This window comes from Physeter macrocephalus, unplaced genomic scaffold, assembly GCF_002837175.3.
Source record: "Physeter macrocephalus isolate SW-GA unplaced genomic scaffold, ASM283717v5 random_679, whole genome shotgun sequence".
Taxonomy (NCBI): Eukaryota; Metazoa; Chordata; class Mammalia; order Artiodactyla; family Physeteridae; genus Physeter; species Physeter macrocephalus.
In genome coordinates this window covers 12,691-34,674 of record NW_021145872.1, presented here as the reverse complement: position 1 = coordinate 34,674, position 21,984 = coordinate 12,691, and the positions used below count along the sequence as shown (strand labels likewise).

General features: G+C 55.0%; 3 protein-coding genes and 1 long non-coding RNA gene across 9 annotated transcripts; 1 reads left to right on the top strand and 3 right to left on the bottom strand.

The window, feature by feature from the left end:
- Positions 1 to 601: 601 nt before the first annotated feature.
- VAMP1 (vesicle associated membrane protein 1) lies at positions 602 to 10,244 on the top strand. 3 transcript variants are annotated; one of them, XM_028485861.2, is made up of 5 exons: positions 602 to 1,621; positions 4,297 to 4,423; positions 4,608 to 4,766; positions 5,443 to 5,494; positions 10,009 to 10,244. In XM_028485861.2, coding segments are annotated over exons 1-5 (396 nt in total). In that variant the 5' UTR covers positions 602 to 1,619; the 3' UTR covers positions 10,065 to 10,244. The 3 variants fall into 3 exon arrangements, with proteins under 3 accessions (XP_028341662.1, XP_028341661.1, XP_007103744.1); XM_028485860.2 differs by lacking the exon at positions 10,009 to 10,244 and adding an exon at positions 5,990 to 6,142 and having other exon boundaries at positions 603 to 1,621; XM_007103682.4 differs by lacking the exon at positions 10,009 to 10,244 and adding an exon at positions 5,902 to 6,099 and having other exon boundaries at positions 1,153 to 1,621.
- LOC114485126 (uncharacterized) lies at positions 1,605 to 3,263 on the bottom strand. Its single transcript, XR_003678607.1, has 3 exons — positions 2,796 to 3,263; positions 1,874 to 1,979; positions 1,605 to 1,683 (listed from the first exon to the last, which is right to left on the bottom strand). It is a non-coding gene; the product is annotated as an uncharacterized lncRNA (long non-coding RNA).
- Positions 9,062 to 15,893, bottom strand: TAPBPL (TAP binding protein like). 3 transcript variants are annotated; one of them, XM_007103673.3, is made up of 7 exons: positions 15,731 to 15,874; positions 14,714 to 14,932; positions 14,292 to 14,564; positions 11,529 to 11,867; positions 10,599 to 10,901; positions 9,344 to 9,427; positions 9,062 to 9,149 (listed from the first exon to the last, which is right to left on the bottom strand). In XM_007103673.3, exons 1-7 carry the CDS (start codon positions 15,789 to 15,791, stop codon positions 9,106 to 9,108), a joined length of 1,323 nt encoding a protein of 440 aa, XP_007103735.1. In that variant the 5' UTR covers positions 15,792 to 15,874; the 3' UTR covers positions 9,062 to 9,105. The 3 variants fall into 3 exon arrangements, with proteins under 3 accessions (XP_007103735.1, XP_028341659.1, XP_028341660.1); XM_028485858.2 differs by lacking the exons at positions 9,062 to 9,149; positions 9,344 to 9,427 and having other exon boundaries at positions 10,300 to 10,901; XM_028485859.2 differs by lacking the exons at positions 9,062 to 9,149; positions 9,344 to 9,427; positions 14,292 to 14,564 and having other exon boundaries at positions 10,300 to 10,901; positions 15,731 to 15,893.
- Positions 15,894 to 16,747: 854 nt separating this feature from the next.
- On the bottom strand, positions 16,748 to 21,316 carry CD27 (CD27 molecule). 2 transcript variants are annotated; one of them, XM_055083132.1, is made up of 7 exons: positions 21,181 to 21,316; positions 20,827 to 20,992; positions 20,237 to 20,284; positions 17,791 to 17,954; positions 17,494 to 17,583; positions 17,105 to 17,224; positions 16,748 to 16,882 (listed from the first exon to the last, which is right to left on the bottom strand). In XM_055083132.1, exons 1-7 carry the CDS (start codon positions 21,314 to 21,316, stop codon positions 16,758 to 16,760), a joined length of 849 nt encoding a protein of 282 aa, XP_054939107.1. In that variant the 3' UTR covers positions 16,748 to 16,757. The 2 variants fall into 2 exon arrangements, with proteins under 2 accessions (XP_054939107.1, XP_007103785.1); XM_007103723.3 differs by lacking the exon at positions 20,237 to 20,284 and having other exon boundaries at positions 17,791 to 17,943; positions 20,861 to 20,992.
- Between the last annotated feature and the right edge of the window lie 668 nt (positions 21,317 to 21,984).

Below are 21,984 nucleotides of genomic sequence, written 5' to 3'. Positions count from 1 at the left end.
CTGGCGGTTTCTTAGAGGATGGTTATAAGTGAGGGCAAGGTGAAACAGAAAGATATTATATTTCATTAATTTTAAGAGGCACTTGGCACTTTTTTTTTTCATTTTAACATCTAAATTGGGATGTTCGACTATAACTATTAGCCAGAACAGTCATACTGTATCTGTCATACTGGCTCATAAGAATCACATTTTGCCAGATGGGTGTCTGAGGCTTGGAAGAAAATTCCAGAGACAGAAAAGGAACATCCCTCTAAGAAACGCTGCATCACCAAAGCCCCTGACGGCGCGTGCGCAGAGGGACCACGTTGTGTGGAAATCATGCACACCAGTCAAAAACATGAATCATAAGAGTCAGTGTTTGAATGTGAAGTTTTATGAACACTGTTACCATGTCACTCTTTTCTGTTTTCCTTTTTATGTATTTTCACGAGAGTGAAGCATGATAAAAATCTACATCTATAGACACCTGCACTTTAAATAAATATAAAATAAAAAAAATTCGAAGTGATAAGAAAGCATTATGTCACAGTTGATTTGCTACCTTTTTACTTATCGGGACATAAAATAATAGTTTTACAAATGATGGCGTCCAGGTAAGGGATAATAATCTGAAGCAGGACAGTGAGTGAGACGAGGGGAGAATCCCTGAAATACTAAGAAGGAAAACTTGAATTATTAGAGGACAGGTAAAGATGAACGGGGAGGAAATCTACGATAGTTTCCAAGTTTCTGGTTTGGGCGACTGAATCGATGTAGTAAGCTACCCGGGAGGGATAGGAGAAGCAGGTTTGGCGAGGGGGAGTTAAAATTAGGATACACTGCGTGAGGGGATGGTTGGCTGTGTAGAACGGATGAACGGAGCTCTCGTATTTACTTTGGCCACAGGAGCCTGCGGCTCTGCCTTGATGGATTCAGCCTCCTCAGAGCTGTCAAAGGCGGGGAGGTGGGGTGGAGGCCGGCCAGGTCCGAGCGCCAGCGCAGTGCCTAGACCACCGTACCTCCGCCGCTCCCGGGGCTCCAGAGTCCAGGCCGCAGAGAGCCGGGGCCCGCCCACCGCTGTCAGCGGAAGCGGCGTGATTGGCTGGAGACGCCGGCGCCGGGGGGCGTGAGCGGGCCCGGACTTAAGGAACTGCTCAGCGATTGGCTGGGAGGCACCAAAAAGGCCTAATTCAAATTGTTGGAGCCGCCCTTCCAGGGAGCGGGCGCCTAGTTCCACCCCGCCCCATCGCTTAGTTAGACAGGTACACAAACCAGAGCTGTATTGGTCAGATCCTTCCGGCACCGCTCCTTTCCCGAGTCAGGATGAGAAGAGAGCTGTGACTGGCAGATTTTCAGGGGCGGGCACTCTAGGCCTTATCCGGGCTTCGCTTCGGGACTGGCTCCTGTCCTGGGCGTGGATTGGGCTGCAGCGTTGTCAGCGTGATCCGGGGGCGCGGCCAGCGCTAATAAAGAGGAGCCGGGGTTGCAGCTGCAGTAAGTTCCACCGCAGCTAGAGCTCCGAGTGGCCGTCTAGAAGCGGAGCTCGGCGGTGCGGTCGGCTTCACCGCGGTGTTCCCCGGCCGGGTGTCTCGCCGCAGCCTCGGGAGAGGAGACGGACCTCTCCTCCTTCTGTCGGAGACATGTGAGTTGACCCCGGTGTGGGGGGGCGCGACACCTTGCCAACTCTCACCCCAGCGCCGGACTCTGCGGGACCGAAAATGGCGCATTGCAGCAGCTGCGGCGACGCGGGGAACCACCGCCGCGCGCCGCCCGCAGGCCGAGCCACCCCCGGGGAGGGGAGGCAGCACCCCATTCCTGCACCAGCCGCAGCCGGCACCCCATGGGCGGGGCAGGGGCGCGGGGGTCCCACATTCATTGCCCCCTCTCCTCTCACCTGCGGGGCTCCTCAGTCGAGTCTCGGGCGAAGGTGGGGCGCGGAGACACCCGGGAGGGGGCTCCAGGCCCTTTCTTGTCGTTGATTGAAGCTGTGCTTGGGGCCTCTGGAAGGACAGTCATGGGTGCACCTGCCAGTTAGTAACTTAGGTTGCTCTGCAGTCTCTAGATTTGTGTACGCCCCTCACCCCGACCGTGACGAGTAGCCCCCTCTTGGTAGTGAGCAAAGCTCCAGAAACTTATCTGCCAGTTCTCTGGCGCCAGGTGAGCAGCTCACAAAGACTCAAGGGGCAGTGGCATGTGATTCCAAGCATCCATTCATCCCAAGGCCACCCGTATAGGAGGTGTTTTCCTGTCATTGAGTCTTAGCCAGGTACTTTGAAGACAAATAGAGCTAAGGATCCCCGCCTCCCCGCCCCGCCACTTTCCCTCAATACATTCAATTTAGTCTCTAATCATCAATTTAGTCATCTGACCATGGTCACCCCATCCCAAGATCCTGAGGGAGAACTATAGTTAGACAAATGAAGAACTTCCCTTTCTTTCTTGGAGTCCTGGCCTGGTCCTAGATGTATTTGTGTTGCTTCTCTTGGTGACGAAAAGGGAAAAGATTTACTTACGTTACATAAGGATTATAACTATCCCTGGATATGTTACTCCTGCGTGTTCCCAACTCCCAAGAATAAGTGAAATGGTCCCTGCAAATGCTTTATAACGATTTCCCTTTTTCTCTCTTTGATTTCTACAGTTTTAACTGTATATGATATTCTACGCGTTTTGGCCAAGCCCTAGGATTCCTTGTGTTTTCATTTTGGGGAGGGGGAGCCTCTTCAGCTGACTGGTTCCCAGTAGCATCCATGTGGGATGATAGGAAGGAGATGGGGAAACGGTGGTGACTAGAAGGGCATCACGAGGTCTCTGACCTTAATCTTGTCATTGGTGCCACCAGCCTGGACTGCTTCCAAGACCAAACACTGGCTACTTCCTACTCATTGAATTTTCCACTTTCACCAGAGAACTAGATTGTGTGGCACAGTAGTAGCATAGGAGTCTGGTGGCTGCCACGGTGTTGTATCTTTCCTTTGCCTCCTTTGTGCCTTAAAGGGAAATGGGAAAGCAGTTCTTTCAGCCAGGATGAGTCAGGTGTAATCTGCTAGTATAACCTCTCTGAAGGGTTATTCTCTTTTGAGACTGAAATTTACTTACTTAGAGAGGAGGAACTTCTGGGTATTAGTTCTATTGTGAGTAGTCAAGGCTTTTCCTTTTTGGTGACTTTGTGATGGTTTCATCCGTAGTGCGTTTACTCTTGGACTGCTCCTATGAGGTAGGCTTTGTGAGATTCTGCTTCTCGTTGAGGAGTTCTTATTGTAATTTCTTTTCTCCATCAAATTGGAGAGATCTCTCTCCTACCTGTGACTTCTTCCTTGGCAGAGAAAATCTCATGCCTTAGGTTAGACTTCAGGGAATTCTTGAGGAGGTGAATTTAGCTTCCATGTGTTGGGACGTGGAGAGGAGTTTATTTTGAGGATCCCACACTGGATTATTCTCCCCTAAGGCTAAGGGAAAGGGAGTATGGTCTCTGTGCATAGCAGTGTAAACCAAGATTTCTAGTTGGGACATCAGGAACTAGGAGAGTCTCCTGAGACTGGATGCCAAATCTAAAAAAGGAAGGGACAGGCTGTCTCTGGTGCATGTACACTGAGGACCATTTCCAATATTTCTGCTCCCTGTCTATGCTCTTGGAACACTTTCACAATTGACACAATTGCTTTGGGCCCCAGTTCTATCTAAGTGAAACCCCAGTCTTCTCTGCCAAAAAGCAAAGCAAGCAAACAGTCCTGACTCACTGCAACTACAGAGCCTTTGGTGACTCTCCACGTCGTCCTTTCAGTGGCCACGATATACTAATCATTGCATGAAACAACCAATAACTGGCTCCCCTTCAGCAGAGCCTGTCAGCTTGGCCTTTCTTTTTATGTTCAGGCTTTGCAAAAAAAAGAGTTGTTCAGTCTGTAAGCTTGTCCTGAGGGTTGAGTTTTTTTGTAGGTACTTCTCCTGGATTGGAGTTTTCCAGTTTGATTTCATGTGAACGGCTTCTGGGAGGCAGAGAAATGCCATTTAAGCCAAGACTGGCCCATTTGTCCCTGTGGCCAGTGTGCCAGAGGATGTGTTTGAGTTTGGGTCAGAGGATAGCCCAAACGAGAGCTCTTGATGCCACCCTGGATGTCGCTGAGCCCCATCTGTTACAGGATCTTTCATCTTTTGCTTTGGGCCTCTGTGCTGCATCTCCCCACTTGGTATTGCCAAGGAGCTGGAATCCCTTGTACTTGCATATAGCCGTATCACACCTTGCTTTGGTGACAGGGGTGAGAATGTATGTGATTCCTTTCTTGTCTTGGTCACTCTGTGCACTTCTCTCCGCAGGTCTGCGGCAGCTCAGCCACCCACCGAAGGGGCAGAAGGGGCTGCCCCAGGTGGGGGTCCCCCTGGCCCTCCTCCTAATACGACGAGTAACAGACGACTACAGCAGACCCAGGCACAAGTGGAGGAGGTACATGGATAGCTTTTTCTCTAAGAGTTTCCAAGTCATGGAAATTGGGAAACTTCTCTTTATCTAGAGGGGCAGCTAAAGGCTCCGGGAGACAGGGCGCCCCTTAGAGTTAGGCAGGGCAGACTCGCTGTTCTCTCCCCGGCTCTGGGGGAGCTTAGCCACTTTGTTCCTGCGCCCTGCTCAGGTGGTGGACATCATGCGTGTAAATGTGGACAAGGTCCTGGAGAGGGACCAGAAGCTGTCAGAGCTGGATGACAGAGCCGACGCTTTGCAGGCGGGCGCATCACAATTTGAGAGCAGCGCCGCCAAGCTAAAGAGGAAGTATTGGTGGAAGAACTGCAAGGTGAATGTTCTTGTCCTCTCCCCCTTATTCTCCTGGGTCTCAACACATAGGAGGTGGGAAAACCCTCAGGTTCCACAGTCCGTCCCTCTCACCATCTGTGCCCTGCAGGACCCGGGAGGCAATGTGGGAAGCCTCCTTCTTGAGCTGCATTACCCGAATTGGCCACCAGGGTACGCTAAAGTGCTCAGAACCACTAACTGAGGGCCAGGGGAGACCCTGAGGAGTTTGGAGGGGTTAGTCGAGCTGCCTTTTCCCAAAGGACCCCTGGAAAAATTCTTACCTGACCCTTCCTGAGATACACCAACATCGACACAATGGCTGGGGTAGCTATATATTTAAATACCTGCAGCTTTTGGGAATGAGCTGAACACTTTTTGATGGAAAACGAACCAGCTGACTAAAGATCCAAAGTCTGCACCTGCTCTGGTGTTCCTTTAAAAGCCTCCAGGCAACAGGAACTAGGAAAAAAGGAGCAAGCTGCAGACCCTCTCATGTTTCTGAGAAGCTCCAGCTGTGGTGCAGGGGTTACTGTCTGATGGGGAGGGGCACGAGGGGTTGGGAGGCCTTCAGCTGTCCTGGGGGGGCGTGTGGCTTCTTCCACTGTCTGAGTCCCTGGTCCTGGCTCCTTCCTCCTTCCCCACATCCACGGGCTTGTTTTTTGTCAATGTTTCTTCAGATGATGATCATGCTGGGAGCCGTCTGTGCCATCATCGTGGTAGTTATTGTAAGTAAGTATCGCTGAGGTCGCTGGTGGGGTGAAGCGGTGGGAAGGTCCCAGCGTCTCCTCCCAGCCCTACCTGCCTGCCTGCCTGCCTGGGGAGTGGGGCTGCTCTGACTGAGGTATGGAGATCGTGGCCAGGGAAGCATCATCTGGTTCGGGAGGGCGGAAGGGCAGAGGTGAGGGACTTCCTTGATGGACAGGCCCTCACTCTGCAGGACTGTGGGGGAAGGTGGTGGCTCCTGTTCTGAGGGAGTGGGCTGTGCTCCTTCGCACTGGCTTGGGTCAGAGGGAGACCGTGGGGATGGGACACCTACAACCACACCTGAGTGTCTAGTAACCTGATGTAATTTGCCCTCTTGTTTTCTCCTGTCTCTTTCTCTTTTCCATCCGGGACTTCCTGATTCCTGTGTCCAGTCTACTTTTTTGCTTGAGAATGTGCCACCCCTTCCCTGTTCTCCATTGCCATCCAAACTCATGTCCCTGTCCTGCTGTTTCTCCCCAGAACTTCCCCATCTGCCTTCCTCCATCCCAGCCCTGCTTCTCCATCGCCCACTCCTCGCCTTCTGTTGCTTTCATTTGCTCTCTGTCCCACGACACTGGAAATGCTGCTTGTGGTGCAGTCTTGAATTAACTACCTGAAGAACAACAGCTGGCATCTCCTTCCTACCCTCTCACGTTCTCTCAAGTTCCCCCAAAGCCAAAAGGAGCTGGAGGCCAAGGGATGGGGAAGGGGCGTAGCTGAGGTGACGTGCTCAAGAAGGGGCCAAGACTGGGACGAGGAGAAGAGTGTTGTGCCCGTGGTGTTGCCAGAAAAGGCCAGGCTGCCGGCCGGAGGAGGCTGGGAGCAGCTGGGAGGGGGCCCCCTCACCTCTCCTGTGCCAGGCCTGCAGAGGAGCCTGGGCCGGGCCCAAAGTCCAGCTTGGTCCTGGTGCAGGACTCTTTTAGAAAGTCAAACCTGTTTTTCACAGTTATTTCCCGTCTGTTAGTCTAAGGTCTCCTATGTCTTCAGGGATCTTACAACCTTTTACTTTGTCCTCCAGAGACCTGGAGAACACGTATCAATAGCGAAAATTATCAGGATTCTCGTTCCCATCCTAGAAACAGTCCCACAAGCTCATACCTGGAAGGGGCTCTTGTCCACGTTTTCTACAGCATTCTGGATTGCTCGTGAGGGCATCAAATACTTTCATTCAGCCAAAGGTTGAGCCTGTCAATTTTAGTTATTGGCATAGATAATGAGAGAATGCCCATTAGTTATAAACAGCGCGTCAAGGGCCTAATCTGAAAATACCAAGCTTGGAGGAAGCCGCTTCTCACCCTCTTGTTACAAGCGTCCCGTACCTCCCTTGCTGTTGATGGAGGATGAGGTGTCGGAGGGGAGGAGCCCTGGACCCTCTGGGAGTCCTTCCCCCGACACCACCCCCGCGTGCTTGCCAAAGGCAGGGCTGAGGAGAGAGGCCCTTCCTGAGGCCCGGCCGCTCCTGAGCACTGGGAGAGTCCGGTGCCCCCGCCAGCCTTGGGGTGGAGGTGGAGCCGCCAGCGGACGGGCCTGCTTGGTGACTGCTGTGCCACCACGGCGCCTTCTCATCTGGAGCGGCCCCTCTGTTCTTCCCGCAGTATGTTCCCCTTCCAAAGCACCCCTGCCCGTCTGAATTCCCTTTCCCTTCCTCCTCTTTGCATGGTTGGTGGCACAGACAGTGGGACCTGAGGATGGAGCTGCTCAGCCTGTCTCGGGGGCCAGTGCTGGGCTTCAGGAAAGGGCACTCAGTGGGACAGACCCGCGTGACAGGGCGGGAGGGCCGGCTGGGAAGAGAACGGGGACCGCCCCACGTCCCTTCGTCCCTTCGGTCCACCAGTCCACCAGCAGGAGGAGGCTGGGCCAGGCTCGCTTTCCACGCAGCAGCATTTCGTTCCGCAAAACCATCCTTCCTCTCCCTTTGCCCTGTTCCCACATTCCCTTCGTCCTGCCCCAGGGCGGGACGGAAGAGCTGGACGAAGGCAGTTTGTGTGCCCTCCTAACGGCCCCCCTCGAAGGCCTCCGCTCTCCTCTGGGCTCCCCTTGCCTAACGCAGGGGGTCACTGCTGGAGAAGAACCGCCACTGTCCTCGATGTGTCCCAAGCCTGGAGCAAATCCGCCCTCTTGGCCCGCCCCATCACAGGAATCACTTCTGGGTTTCTGTCCCATCTGTCCCAGGTGTAGTTGGCTTTGTTCTTCTGGGGACGTTAGCCCTTCTACTCTCTTTCTCACCCTGCCCCGTACCCCCCTCTTCTGTGTCTTTGCCGCCCCCCTTCCCTCCCACCACCCACGTGCAGGAGCAAAGATGCAACCAAGCCTGGGGCTCGGCGGCCACGCGAGGCCGTCTCTCCACGGCCCCTCTTGGGTTTGCCGTGAGACCCTGTGGCGTCCCCGCTGTGTGTCTGTCATCACCTCTCCGTCTTTTTTTCTAACCCCACTCTCCTACTTGTACAGAAATAAGAGTTGTACTTCCACCAAAGGCATGTGGCGTATTTACCAGTTTCCTGTATTCTGAACAAAGGCAAAACAAAAATACAACTTCCTACCACTAAACCGACTTGGCTGTTGTTTGGGTTGGGGTGACCGCAGCAGGGCGGAGGCGTCTTGTTTCTCTCTGGTTCCTTTCTGATGGTGCTGTGCGCCGGAAGGGTGGCTTACGGGTGCTGTCGGTCTTCTCGAGATTCAAGAGCCGGGTGCTGGCAGGGGAAGTGGTCTCCGCTCTCAGCCTCCGTGCCCGAAGCAGCCCAGCTCTTCAGGTGTGGGCGGCAGGAAGCCGCGGCAGGAAGCTGAGAGGGCATCTCACGGACAGACACCCGCAGATCTGCCGCCTCTTGCCTCCAGGTCCTGGGCCAGGCCCTGAGGACGCCCCCAGGGAACACGCTCTGCTCCCCACCGTCCCCATGCATAGCCATCCTCTGCCAGGTTCCACTGTGCTGACCAGGCCCGTTTTAAAATGACTGAAAGGAGAACTCTGTCCCCTGCAGCCGAGGCAGTGACGGGTGTGTAGGTGTCCTGAAATGCCCAGCAGCTGTCCAAAGGTGCAGGAGCTTAATCGCAGCTCAAGGTTACACTGAGCGACTGAGGGGGGGCCCAGGGCTGCCTCTGATGGTCTTCGTTTCACACCTCAAACGCTCTGCCAGCCGAGCAGCGAGGCGCGGCAGGGCGGGCCCCAGTGTGGGGAAAGACAGGAAAGTGGAAAAGCTCTGCTTCCGAGGACATGAGGGCTTTTACCGGGACAGAGTTCAACGATTGTGCGTGGCCGTCCAACCCCCATCCTGTTCCACTGGACCTCATCCGCTCCTTTCTTAATTTTTTTCTGTTAATATTTTCCTACCACCGCGCCTCAAACCTGGCTTATGTTTTAACCTCCACCCAGCCCTCCTGCCTTCCTGCCACCCTCTCGCCTCGTCACGCTTTCCCCCTTGGCACCTCAGCCCGGGGCATGCAGTGAAGGCAGGCAGAGGCCTGCAGAAAGCCAGAGCCACAGTCAGTGATCTGTACCTTCTTCGTATCTTTCTTGGGGCCTCTTTGAGTTCTGGGACTCAGCTTAGAGTCCTTCTGGGAGAATGTGACTCTCTCTTATATCTAAGGCAGGAGAGTGGCTACCCGGAGTGCCTCGGGGTCCTGGCAGGCCTTGGTGAGGTAGCTAGGAGAAAACGGGAGGGAAGGAAGTTGGTGTCAGTTGGGGTAAGCCCAGGAGCTGGGGGCTGGGGGGGGGCCGGCTGGAGCTCCGGAGGCTTGGGTTTCATCCCTGGTCTGGGTGTGACGGCACTCAGAGCAGCTGATCTCCAAGTGAGTTCGGTCAGGGCCAGAGCCGAGGATGCCCAGGCTCTTTCTTACCTTGGTGTCTCTGCAGTCCCAGGAACAGCAGTGCCAGGAGGAAGAGGCTGCTGGCAAAAAGGACTCCGAAGGCCATCCTCTGCTCTGTAGGTGACAGAGGTGTGGACGGGGATCAGTGGCGGGAACCATACTGAGCCCTCACGTGCAGCGTCTGCCCCGGCAGGAAGGACAGGGTGCGCGCGCGCCTGGGTTCAAGCGTCCCCGGTCGAGGAGCTCCTATCAGGTGTTCTCCTGCTCTCACCCAGCGACCAGCACACAGTGGCGCCGGGACCCGCTCAGGGTGGACGTCCGTGTGTCACTCCACACAGAATCCTCCACCTCTTCCCACCTCAGGACCACCTTTTTTCAAACGGCTTTGCACGGGAGATTTAGTTGAGATTAGCTGGCGATAGTTAAACTGGAATTGTGTAAACAACTGGGGAGTGATGTAAGCTGAGGCAAAACCCCCGTTTCGGGGAAGCTTACAGTCTCGGGAACCACCAAGTAAGGCATTTCGAGGTGCCGACTCTTTATGGTTTAAGACCTTTCGAAGACATTCTATGGCCTCGGGATGAAGTTCCAGCTTGCAGGCCTGTTGTTACCTGCCCACCGACAGCAGGAGGGGGTGAGGCTGCGGGGAAATCAGTCTGCCTATCTTTCACGTTGTCTGTTTTACCATTTCCTAGGCAGCGACCTTGGGCAAATTACTGAACATCTGCAAGTATCAGTTACTCATCTCTAAATGGGAGGAGTGAGAACCTGTGCAGGCCCCCATCTGAGCGCTCAGCGCGCTGCTGGCTTGATGCAGACGCCCAGTGGATACCAGCACCTCTCGAGCTTCGCAGCCACAGCCCCCTTTCCCCACGCACCCTTGCCTCTAGCCGTGCGGGCCCCCCAGTTCTTTCTAGCCTGTTTTATAATGAGGCCTTCACACGTGCCGTCCCCTCCGTCCTGGTGTTCCCTGCCCCCGACCCAGCTCAGCAGGCTTGCAGGCCTCCCTCGGTCATCTTCCCTGACTGCCTCGTCTGTCCCTCCCGCTGGGCTAAGCTCCTCGAGGGCAGGACGAGGAATTGTTCAGCCTTGGTCTCCAGCTCTCGGCAGTGCCTGGTACCCCAGAACTCGGGGGGTAATAAAGTCTCGGAGGACGTGGGGTGGGACCTCTGGAGGCTGTCACCTTGGGAAAGCAGCAGCCGAGGCTGTGGGAAGCAGAACAAGGCCAGAGGGCAGGAGCCGTGAGCCCAGGTGTGGAGGTGGGGAAAGGAGGGCACTCCCATACCTGGTGGGGCAACCCAGGTGTTGGCCCCCAGGGGCTCCTCCAGGGAGACGTGGGTGACTTGGCAGGTGTAAGTGGCACCCACAGAGCCAGGCTCTGCCGTCAGGGAGGAGGAGATGCTGTAGGTGCCTGCCATGCTCTGCCGGAGGCTGGAGTAGGAGGCGCCGGAGACTGGGGCCGGGGCTCCACCCAGCTCCTCCCGGATCCACGTCACAGTCACATCCAGAGGGTAATAGCCAGTGACACTGCAGACGAGGGTGGGTGGCAGAGCTTCGCTCGCCAAGCTCAGTCGTACTTTGGGGGCAGCTGGAAGAAAGGAGAAATAAAATCCCACAGGCATCACCGGGACAGCAGAGGAGCCTAGAGCCTTCCCCTCCTGCTGAACGTAAGAGCAGGTTGTGGAGGCGGAAGTTTCCTCCTCAGTGAGGTGCAGGGCGGCGGGGGGGATGGTGGTGGCGAGGGGTCCACCTGGATGCACGACATGAGGGGGTCCGATTCCCACAGGTAACTGAAAAACAGCAGCAAAACCAACTAAAGGTTGGCCTGCCTCTCAGCGTCACTACGAGCCAGTGACGTTAAAGGCTGTGCTCGCCGAAACAGTCCTCCCGGTCAGGACCGCTCCCCCGCCCCTCCTTGGTTTGCTGCTGCCCCTCCTTTGGGTGTGGTCCAAAAGGACTGCGGCGACTGGACACAGCCAGCCAGCGCAGGGCAGCAGGATTCTGGGCTGGGAAACTTCTCAATGGAGTTATCTAGAGCCTGACGGGAAACTCCCTCTAATGCCATCTGCGCTTCTAGGATGGAGATGGCGTTCAGGCTGTGGGAGTGGGGTCTGCCTCTCAGGAAAGTGCCCTTGCGTTTGATCCCATGCTGGAAGGCACTCCCAACAGGCATATCCCTTTCCCTCTTCCCGGCATAACTGAGTCCTGGCCTCACCTTGGACGTCGAGCCGGATGATCTGTTGAGCTCGGTACAGGGAGGTTGTGATCTGGCAGACGTAGGCCCCCTCATCCTTCAGGGTGAGGCTGGGTAGGGTGAGGGAGGCGTCCCCAGCCATGAGCAGCTGCTGAGGCTCCAGGGTGGCGCCCTCCCGCCTGGCCTGCCCCTGCCCCGTGGTCCAGAGGTACACCAGCTGGCCACTGCCCTTATGCTGCAGCCGCCACTCCACGCTGGTGATGCCCAAGCCTGGTGCCACGGAGAAGCCACAGTGCAGGGAGGCCGAGGACCCCAGCAGGAGATTCAGGGATGGGGTCTGTGTTGTCACCTGGAACTCCACTGTGGGAGAAAGGGGTGATTGTGGGCCGCTCCCTCCGTGAGGCCACCTGATCTCCGAGCTGTGGCAGAGGCTCGGGGTGTGTTGAAAGGCAGCACGCATGCGTGGTACTCTTGACCATGTTGGAGTCACTTACCCCTTGCACAAGCTGACGAAAGTTATGGACCAGGCAAATACATATGCAAAATTATGGCTTACTGGGACTTCCCCGGTGGTCCAGTGGTAAAGAATCCACCTTCCAATGCAGAGGACGCAGGTTCGATCCCTGGTTGGGGAACTAAGATCCCACGTGCCGTAGGGCAACTAAGCCCGCGCGCCACAACTACAGAGCTCACGTGCCTCAACGAGAGAGCCCGAGTGCCGCAAACTACAGAGCCCACGCGCCACGACTAGAGACAGAAAACCTGCACGCCACAACTTGAGAGAAGCCCACGCGCCACGACGAAGATCCCGCATGCCTCAATGAAGACTCCGTATCCTGCAACTAAGACCCAACGCAGCCAAAAAAATAAAAGAAAAAATTTATATATAAAAAAAATTATGGGTTACTGTTGACCCTCAGGTAAGAACTACTGGAGGACTTCCCTGGTGGCGCAGCGGTTAAGAATCCGCCCGCCAATGCAGGGACACGGGTTCGTGCCCTGGTCCGGGAAGATCCCACGTGCCGCGGAGCGACTAAGCCCGTGTGCCACACCTACTGAGCCTGCGCGCCTAGAGCCCGTGCTCCGCAACAAAAGAAGGCATCGCAATGAGAAGCCCCTGCTCGCCGCAACTAAAAGAAAGCCTGCGCGCAGCAACGAAGACCCAACGCAACCAAAAATAAATTTTAAAAAAAATTAAAAAAAAAAAAAAAAAAAGAGCTACTGGAGTTGCAGTCAGCTTTCGGAAGCCCGGCTCTTCCACTTAACTCCCTCTGTGGCCTTGGGCAAGGCCCTCAGCGTTGCCGAGCTCATCTGCTTAGAGCAAGGCTGCTGAGGAGACTAAAGGAGACAGAGCTTAAACAAGCACACAGTGGTGGTGTCTGGGCCAAGCGTGCTAAACCCCAGTCTAATGAGGAAAACAATCAGACAGATCCAAATGCTGGGACATCTACAAGACAGTGGCCCGGCCTCAAAATAGTTCAGGCTCTGAAGACTGTTCTGGAGTAAAGGAGGCTGAAGGGACAGGACAACTAAATACAATGCACAATCCCTGTCTGAATCCTGGACTTCAAAAACCAAACCCAACCCCCCAAGGCTATAAAGAACACTACAAGGGCAATTGGAGAAGTTTGAATTTGACTTCATATTTGATAGGATTATTGTATCAATTTTAAAATGCCTTAAGTACGACAATCAGGGGCAGACCCAGCCATGGTGGGGAAGGTGAGGACGGTCCGCCCTGGCAGGCAGGCAGGAGTGTCTGATCACTGACGTGGTTCAGAACTGCCAGTGGAGGCTGACGGCGAGGATACGTTCTTCCGCTATCTGTACACTGCACCCCCCTTACTGCCCGCACCCCGGGTAGACCACTCCCCACCTTGGTTGCTGCCGAGGTGATGGTTTTATGATTACGGAGAACATTCATGTCTTTGGTTATAAACTAACACGTGCTATCCATGGAAGCATTTGGGATGGAGTGTAGAGATGTCTGCAGTTTACTTTCAATTAGTTATGCGGAGGGGAAATGGAGAGAAGATGAGGGAGGCGGAAAGGATGTGCAACACGTTAACAACTGGTGAATCCAGGTGCACGGTATACAGGTGTTTATTATTCTTTCACCTTTTTTTGTAGGTCTGAAATATCCCAAAATAAATGGGGGCAATGCCTAGCTATGCTAGGACTATGGTTGACACTGGACAGCATGAGGACCCCTTTTCTGATGTAGCAGGATAAATTTAGGTTGGACCACAGAATAACTTGAGTGTTCTGGAGCTTTCTAAGGATAGAAGGGTAGGCCCCTAATCTTCTCTGGATGTGGCTGTCTTTTCTTGGAGGCAAAATATTGGATTCCATGAACTTTGGAGAAACCTATCCTCATGTTCTCAATTTTCTGTGCCCTCTGAGATGTGCAGGGTTGGAGAGGGCAAGGACCAGGTTCTACTGAGAGGAGATAATGAACAAATTCTGCGGGCCTGTGCTCTCCTCTCTCATCTTGACCAGGCTAGCTGTTCCCTGGGAGAAGCTGGCGCTCTGCTCACTGAGACAGCTGTGGACAGCATACGCAAATAGAGCATCCCATGTCTTATGTCCTCAAGTCACCTGGCCAGGTGAAAATTATCCCCATTTGGGGTCTTTAGGAAGAAAGGACTGAGGCCTAGGGGACCCCCTGAGATGACCAATGTGCACGGAGGTGGACCTGTCCCCTTCCTTCTCCTACTATCCCCCCATTTCTGACCCCTTTAAAAAAAATCAAAACTTTCTTTCTGCTACTTTTCATTTTCTCACCTTCAGTCCGCACAGTCCCCTGGGGGCTCAGGGGCAGTTTCAGCATGGGATGCAAGACAGCCCCATTCCGAGCGTCCCCAAGAGTCTTCATCACCATGGAGATACTAGGTCCCTCTCCAGACACTAGCACGTTGGTGATGAACCAGGCTGCCGTCTCCGCCGTGGCCTTTGGCCTGGCCTGGAGAAAATAGCGGGAGATCTCACAGGTCACCTCTTTCCCGCTGCAGTCGGCATGGAGCAAGGCCTCAGCCTGGGGAATCTGTATTAGGTTCACTGGGGGAGAAGAGGGCAGCACAGAGATGGAGCTGGATAGAGAACACCTGGGCTGATGGGAAGCAGGTGTGGGTGGGTGTCCTTGGGAACTGGTCTCAGGAACTGGAGGGAGCCCAGAAGGACTGGGACACAGGGTGGAGGGCTCTTACCTGAGGCCTCGAAGGTAATGAGTGGGTCGTCCTCGGCCAGTATGCCCCCTTGGAAATCCGTGAGGCCTTCCAGGGAGCCGTCGTCCGGCACTGGCACCTGCTTCAGCACCAACAAGGCCTTCACCATGTTCTCACGGCTGGCGAAACCTCCATGGTGCCCACCTTCCCCCATCAGGAAGCAGTCCAAAATCACGTCCACTGCCCGCCACTGACTTTCTACTGCAGGGAACAGGCTGGGGTGAGCACACTCTTGCCCGGAAAGTTACTTCTATACTTGCTCCCCCCTACCCCAAACTGTCGAGTCATCAAGGGGTAATCTTCCCCGTTCCTAGCTGCCTCTGCGTCCAGCTCTGATCCTGTTTTAACCAGAACCAGCTTTCTGCGAATGCGAAGCACCTGCTTCTCCAGGTACATACTTATTGGTGTGAATTATTTAAAGTCCTGATCTCCCTTGCTCAGAGGGATTTAAGAAGCTTATTTCCACCTATCAATGGAAAGCTATCTCTTCAAAGGAATTCTAAGCAAAAGCATATAAATGAACAAAACTGCATTGGGAGAGGAGACGTCTCGGGCTTGGTTGCTAGGGCGTTGGCAGCCGTCTCAACTTCCCAGTCAGCCCCCAGGGTCTGCTCGCTCCGTGCTTTTACAGGTGGCCTTCCCCTCCCCCACCTCTGGAGAGCACCTACCCCCCTCCGTGATCTCCTAGTTAGGGGACCCCCTTCCTCTCCTGAAGGTGTCCGCTCCCAGGCCAGCTCCCTCTCCCGTAGGACAGCGGGCCCACCACATCCACAGAGGCGGCCCCTCATTCCTTCGTTTGGCCCTTTCCCCAGAGTTCTCAGTCTCTCTCCCCGGCACAATTGGTTCCTTCCGTTACCAGCCGCCGAATCTTCCGCCTGTTGGGCTTAGAAGGCGATTGGAAGCCATTCCCGGCCCCTTTCCCCTTCTGCGACCTCGGGGAGGGTGGCTACCTGATGCTTCTTTAGGCCGACACCCCCCACCAGCCAGCCCCCGACTCACCGGCGTCTGCTGCCCCGGAGAGAGCCAAGCAGACCAGCAAGCACCACCCCTCGGAGCCCATGGGGGCTGCTCTCAGGCCCTCCTCCCCCGCCGCCCCTCCTTGTGCCCCGCGCCGGCCAGGTACGGGCTGGAGAAGGGGCTCCAAACACGCCTGCCTGGCCGACCGCCTGGCCCCGTCAGTCCTCTCCGCCTACTTGGCTTTCGCTTTCACTTTGAGGAAGTGTCACCGAGGCTGCCTTGGCCAATGGCTGAAGCCATTGGTGCTGGAGCCAGAGCCTGCTCACTGTTCTCCTTTCTTTCCACCTTCTCCCCCGCAAAAAAAATCCCCCGGTGATCTCAGGACCTGACTTCACGGCGTGCGCCCTTTTGCCCTTTTGCTCCCGACCAGCCCCAAGAAAGTCGAGATATGGGAAGGGAGGCAGGGTGGAGGAAGGGAGGGGCTGACGACAAACTCAGCTCCCCGGTAGCCGGGACCTTTCCCCACTTTCTGTGGGCGCCTTACCTGCCAGCCACCGCCCGCCCCCACCAACCCGCCCCCGGCCCAACCCGCGTGGGCCCCAGCGCGCCTGCGCGGGAGAAAGCTCCGCCCTAAGATCGCGGGTCTGCGAGGAGGGTGGGCGTGGCCTGCGTGGGGAGACTGAAATCTCAGAGCTGGAAAGCTGCAGGCGCTGAGGTCTGTCTCTTTATTTCGCCGAGTTTCTAGGTCAGCGGTACACAACGTGGGCCTACCGTGGGCGGAAGTATGTCTTCCACCTGGAGCCCTAGCCCTCTTGCAGCACAGGCGTGCAGCTGACACACTCGGGCTCCCGCTTCCCGCCCTCCACCTCGTTCCCCTGACCCCTCGCCACTGCCAGTCTCGAAAAGGCACACAGGACAGTTTCCCAAGTCGGCACACACGAAAGGGTCCCGATGAGAGGGTAGTGCTGAAATTGGAGGTGCCGGCTCTCGATCCCCCTGGATGGCGGGTGGGTTGAGATGGAGGCTAGGACTTGACTGCAGTGCCGGCCCCCCTCCGCCGAGCGCTGGCTCAGGGGTAGGAAGCGGGTTCTGGTTTTCGGTAATCCTCCTGAATGGGGATGGCACTGCCCTCTTCCTCCCTGGGGCAGCTGTAAGGACAAGGCTCTGCAGGCGCCACTGGACTTTCTCTCGTGTCTGAAGAGGGAGAATCAGATGAGTGTTGATCGGCGGTGGAGGATGGGTGAAGGGAGAAGAGGTGAGCAAAGGCGGGCTGTCAGGAGGGCCCCAGCTTAGAGGAGGGGAAGAGAGGCCACAGCGTGCTAAAGGTGGAGCTGGAGAGATTCAGTGAAGTTCCAGATTGGGGGGCAAAGCCGAGATGGTGGGGTGGAGTGCAGAAACCTGAATTTTGTCTCTTACTTAATCTATATTTTCTTTGTTGATGGAGGAACAGGGCTCCGACTATGGTGAAAGCAAGAAACATTCCAGAGAGGAGCACAAAGATGCGGATGCAATCTGCGCTGCACAGGGACCTTTGGGCTGTGATGGGATGGGCAGGAGTCACAAGGGGGTTTGGGAGAGGGCCTAGCCCTTGATTCCCCTCAGCCCAGCCCTCTGTCACCCCTGCCTCTCCCCTTTCCCCACCTTCCTCCCCTGCCCCCACCATTGGACCACGTCCTTTCCTAATCCCTGGACTCTGCTTCTCCCTCTTCTTACCCCTGTTCCTAGGAGCTTTCTGGCTGGCTTCCCTCCTGGACCCTCCTGTGTGCATTCTCTCTGTCAGGGTGGGGAGTGGGGAGAAAACTCACGTGACCAGTGGGTAGAGAGAGTTGGGGCAGGCAGCCACCTGGAATCAGCCAGAGTCCGAATATGCTGGCCTGCCCTGGCCTCTGATATCTCTGGAAAAACAGAGACAAAATGGGCAACCGCAGGGTGCCCCAGAGGGCACAAGGCTAGGCTGAAGGCCTAAGCGAGCCTGGGGGAGATGCGAAGGCCGAGACAGGGGGACGAGGCAACGTATGTGGGGCTGGGCATGGGAGAGGCGGTGCTGGTTGGGGTGTGACCCTTACCCCCAATGACCAGATGAAGGGTTGCCTAGAACTTACCTTCAGCATAAGGTGAGTGGGAGGGTTGTGGGTGTGGGCCTGGGGCCTGGGCTGGGCCAACACACTCTGTACACTCCTTGTCCCTGCACCGCCAGCCCTCGGGGCAGGCACACTCCGAGTTGGCGGTGAGGGAGCAGTTTCGAATGAGAAGACCTGGTGACAGAGGAGAGGGAGGGAACACACAGGGTCCACTGGCTTAATCCCCTCCCCCCACCCAGGCCTGCCCCTCCCCCACTGTCACCCAGTGCCTTTGCCATTTGTGTTATTGTTATTCAAGAAAAACTCGGACCTTTTAGAAAATTCACGGTTCAGAAGTAGAAACAGCTTACATGATTTTTCCTCTCACTCACTGATGCTTTTAGAACTTCTTATTGAAGTATATACTTATAGAGAGGTATACATGTCACAAGTGTAAAGCTTGAGAACTGGGACAAATTGGACTCACAGGTGTAACCAGCACCAGATTAAGAAACAAGATGACCAGTCGTGTTCCTTTCTAGTCACTAACACCCTCGCCACCGGGAATAGCTACTGACTTCCTAACACCACAAGTTGGTTTTGCCAGTTTTTGAACTATATGCATGAATTGTGCGCGTGTGCTCATTTGTGCCTGGCTGCCTTTACTCAGCTCTTTGTGAGATTAATCCATAGTGTTGAGTGATTGCAAATCGCTCACTCTCACTGCCATCTAGTGCTCCCCTGTGCGAATGCACCGCCATTTATTCATCCGTTCTACCGTTGGTGTGCATTTGGGTAGTTTCCAGTTTTTAGCAATTGGAAATGGTGCTGCTGTGGTCCCCAATAGGTTTTTAACTTTACTGATATCCTTTGCCTCTAAAATATAAATTGTATTCAAGTGTAGAGGTCAGGTGCTGGGTGGCTGCCAATCGGTGATACTGGGGGAGGTAGGTAGGAAGGGCGCTGCATGGGTTGGGCTCATGGGTGTTTGGGGGTGAGAAAAGAAGTGTGACTCTGGGGAAGGTGATGGCACCCGGATGTGGGCCAGGCCTGAGCGGGAGCCTGGTGGGGCAGGGTGCACTCATGAGAACCCAGGGAGAGGAGCCCTGACAGGTGGGAGAGGGGTGCAGAAAGGGACGTCTGAGGATACCAAAGACTACCATCAACCCTCCCAATTTCTTTAGTGTGCGCCTTTTGTCAGGAAAGGGTGTAAATTCCTTCTCATCTTTATGCCGCTGTGGCATCTCCTTTCTGAATTCTGACTCATGGTTGGTACTAGAACTGGTTTCCTTGTGGCTCACCAGGAATTGTGAGCCAGCCTGGACAAGGATCTGCACAGGAAGAGCAGTGATGGAGGAGGGAACAGTGGTGGTGGAGACGGGAATAGGTAGGAAAGGTGAAGAAGATCAGGGAGGGTATCTGCCCAAAGGGATGGGAAGGGTTAAAGAAGGGGCTGGGATTGGTTAAAAAATGAGTGAAGTGCCATTGTTTTCAATGGAGTCTCCAGAAACCTGGGAGTTCTCTTCACCATGTATAGCCTGTGCACAGAATTCCATGCTGATTTCAGGCACTTGTCCATCTTACAGATGGGAATACTGAGGTCCAAGAGGACCAAACCCATTCAGCCTCTTTCCAGTGCCCTGGAGTCCTGCAGCCAGGTGCTGCCTGAGTGCTTCAGGGATCTGTGGGCTGAATCTCACAGAGGAGGATCGTGGGTTGGACTGGTCTGGAGCAGAGTGGTGGGAGCTCGGACTGGCTCAATATTGGGAAAAGGCCTTCCACTGGGGCCTGCAGAGTGAGCTGGGGAGGCTTTGACTAAAAAAAACATCCCAGGGCTTCCCTGGTGGCGCAGTGGTTGAGAGTCCGCCTGCCGATGCAGGGGACACGGGTTCGTGCCCCGGTCCGGGAAGATCCCACATACCGCGGAGCGGCTGGGCCCGTGAGCCATGGCCACTGAGCCTGTGCGTCCGGAGCCTGTGCTCCGCAATGGGAGGGGCCACAACGGTGAGAGGCCCGCGTACCACAAAAAAAAAAAAAAAAAATCCCAATCTTGCTCAGGTTGTTGCCAAGAAGAGAGACGCATCCATGAACAATCATATCTGTAAGTTAAGTAGACTGAGGAATACCTCTTGTGTGTTTCATATGTTGCCGTTTGACTGATTTGCAGCAGCAAACCCTTGTATTTATTTTCAAGAATACAGTATTAAAAGGCCTAGTCAGACTCAATGCATTTACAGGCGAGTAATGTGGTTCATCTAAATAGTCCTCAAAAGTGTCCTGCTGGGGCTTCCCCGGTGGCGCAGTGGTTGAGAGTCCGCCTGCCGATGCAGGGGACGCGGGTTCGTGCCCCGGTCCGGGAAGATCCCACGTGCCGCGGAGCGGCTGGGCCCGTGAGCCATGGCCGCTGAGCCTGCGCGTCCGGAGCCTGTGCACCGCAACGGGAGAGGCCACAACAGTGAGAGGCCCGCGTACCGCAAAAAAAAAAAAAAAGTGTCCTGCTGGAGAATATTTGTTCAAAGGGGCCACTTTAGATCTGCTGGTCTATGTACACTGGTACATACAAAGTTTCTAAAATTCTAGCTAAAACGGAGAAATGAAAGTATTCATAACACAGCTGCTGATATTTCATTTCTTAATTTTAAAAAAGTTGAAATTACAAAATACATAAAGACACAAGCCACGTACACATTCATTTTCCTGAACTGGCTTTTGGGCAAAAAAAGGTTATTAGGTTATTATCCACTGACTGGTATTGTTATGTCCTTAGAAAGGTGTATTCCAAGTTCCAGACAAATGTGCACTCAGAATACGGCCCGTTCATCAGTGGGGAGGAGGCTCGTCTAAGATCTCGGGTCCTACAGCAACTTCCTACTTTGTATTGTCTTGATCCTAGCCACAGACCCCTTCTCAGCAGACCCTCAAATTCTGCCTGCCCCTTCCCTGAATCACTTCATCACAGCTCTCCCTACCACATCAACACACACCGCCCAGGGCGCCCCGTTTCCCACCACGGGCTCCTCTTGCCGTAGCCTTGAAGCAACTGAAGCTCCTACTCCCCCCCTCTTTGCTTCTCCATACCCGCTTTGCTCCCCCAAATGCTTGCCCATCTCACCAGAGTTACAGTGCCGGCAGCTCTCACAGTGGGGCCGGGTATGGTGGTCTGGCGAGAAGGAGACCCCCGGTGTACACGGATCGCACTGAGTAGCCTTTTCGTGCTGGCCACACTCCTTCACCAGGAACGTTCCTGTGAGCAGAGGTGCAGGGTCAAGGCCCAGGGAAGGCCGCTCCCTCACCCTCTTCAAGGTGCTGCCTCTTGGCCTCTGCAGGATTCTGCTCCTTGCTTGAGCTCAGACTCCCTCTCTGTGTCCCTCCACCCCAAGCCTGGTCCTCTCTCTCCATACTCAGCTAGACCCTGGCAAGGCCTCCTCTTACCTGGCTCACACATCTGGCAGCACCGTTCTCCCTGAGCCAGGTAATGCTTTTCCGGACACCTCTTCGAGGCTGGGGTCACTGAGAGCCCTGCCAGGGTCCCCAGAACCCACAGCCAGCAGGGAGGTGGCCGGGCCATGGCTACTGCCCGGGGAGCTCTTCCTGCCCTGGCTGCCGACTTCGGGCCTTGGGGGAGCTGGCACCTCCCCAGCCAGGTGCTGGTGCCTCTTCTTTGCACCTTCCGGGCGTGTTTTCTCGGAATTGTCCCCGAGTCGAGTGGCAGGCTGACCTTTGGTGCAGTTGAAGTTCTACTGTAGCTGTTTCTCGCTCAGGCAGCTACCGCCACCCCTCCCCCTTTCCCATGCGCTGGGTGCTGGGAGAGCATTAAACGGCAAACTCTGTCAGAAGACCTGCTGTCTTCAAAGACGCCCCCAACACACCAGCCTCTCCGTGGCCTCTGTCTCTTCCTCTCGTGAAGAATTTAACTTTGCCTGCCGCTTTTTTTTTTTTTAACATCTTTATTGGAGTATAACTGTTTTACAATGGTGTGTTAGTTTCTGCTTTACAACAAAGTGAATCAGTTATACCTATACATATACCCCCATATCTCCTCCGTCTTGGGTCTCCCTCCCACCCTCCCTATCCCACCCCCCTAGGTGGTCACAAAGCACCGAGCTGATCTCCCTGTGCCATGCGGCTGCTTCCCACTAGCTATCTATTTCACGTTTGGTAGTGTATATATGTCCATGCCACTCTCTCACTTCGTCCCAGCTTCCCCTTCCCCCTCCGCATATCCTCAAGTCCATA

Coding starts and splice junctions, on each gene's coding strand:
- VAMP1 (XM_028485860.2), top strand. Junction 4,767..5,442: donor ATTGGTGGAAGAACTGCAAG/GTGAATGTTCTT, acceptor ATGTTTCTTCAG/ATGATGATCATGCTGGGAGC. Junction 5,495..5,989: donor CATCGTGGTAGTTATTGTAA/GTAAGTATCGCT, acceptor GTTTCTCCCCAG/AACTTCCCCATCTGCCTTCC.
- TAPBPL (XM_028485858.2), bottom strand. CDS start 15,791: ATGGGCTCCGAGGGGTGGTGCTTGCTGGTCTGCTTGGCTCTCTCCGGG. Junction 14,933..15,730: donor CTCCGGGGCAGCAGACGCCG/GTGAGTCGGGGG, acceptor TGTTCCCTGCAG/TAGAAAGTCAGTGGCGGGCA. Junction 11,868..14,291: donor GGGGACTGTGCGGACTGAAG/GTGAGAAAATGA, acceptor TTTCTCCCACAG/TGGAGTTCCAGGTGACAACA.
- CD27 (XM_055083132.1), bottom strand. CDS start 21,316: ATGGCCCGGCCACCTCCCTGCTGGCTGTGGGTTCTGGGGACCCTGGCA. Junction 20,285..20,826: donor CATTTGGGGGAGCAAAGCGG/GTATGGAGAAGC, acceptor TACATAGACCAG/CAGATCTAAAGTGGCCCCTT. Junction 16,883..17,104: donor ACAAAGAAAATATAGATTAA/GTAAGAGACAAA, acceptor CTCCCTCTTCAG/ACACGAGAGAAAGTCCAGTG.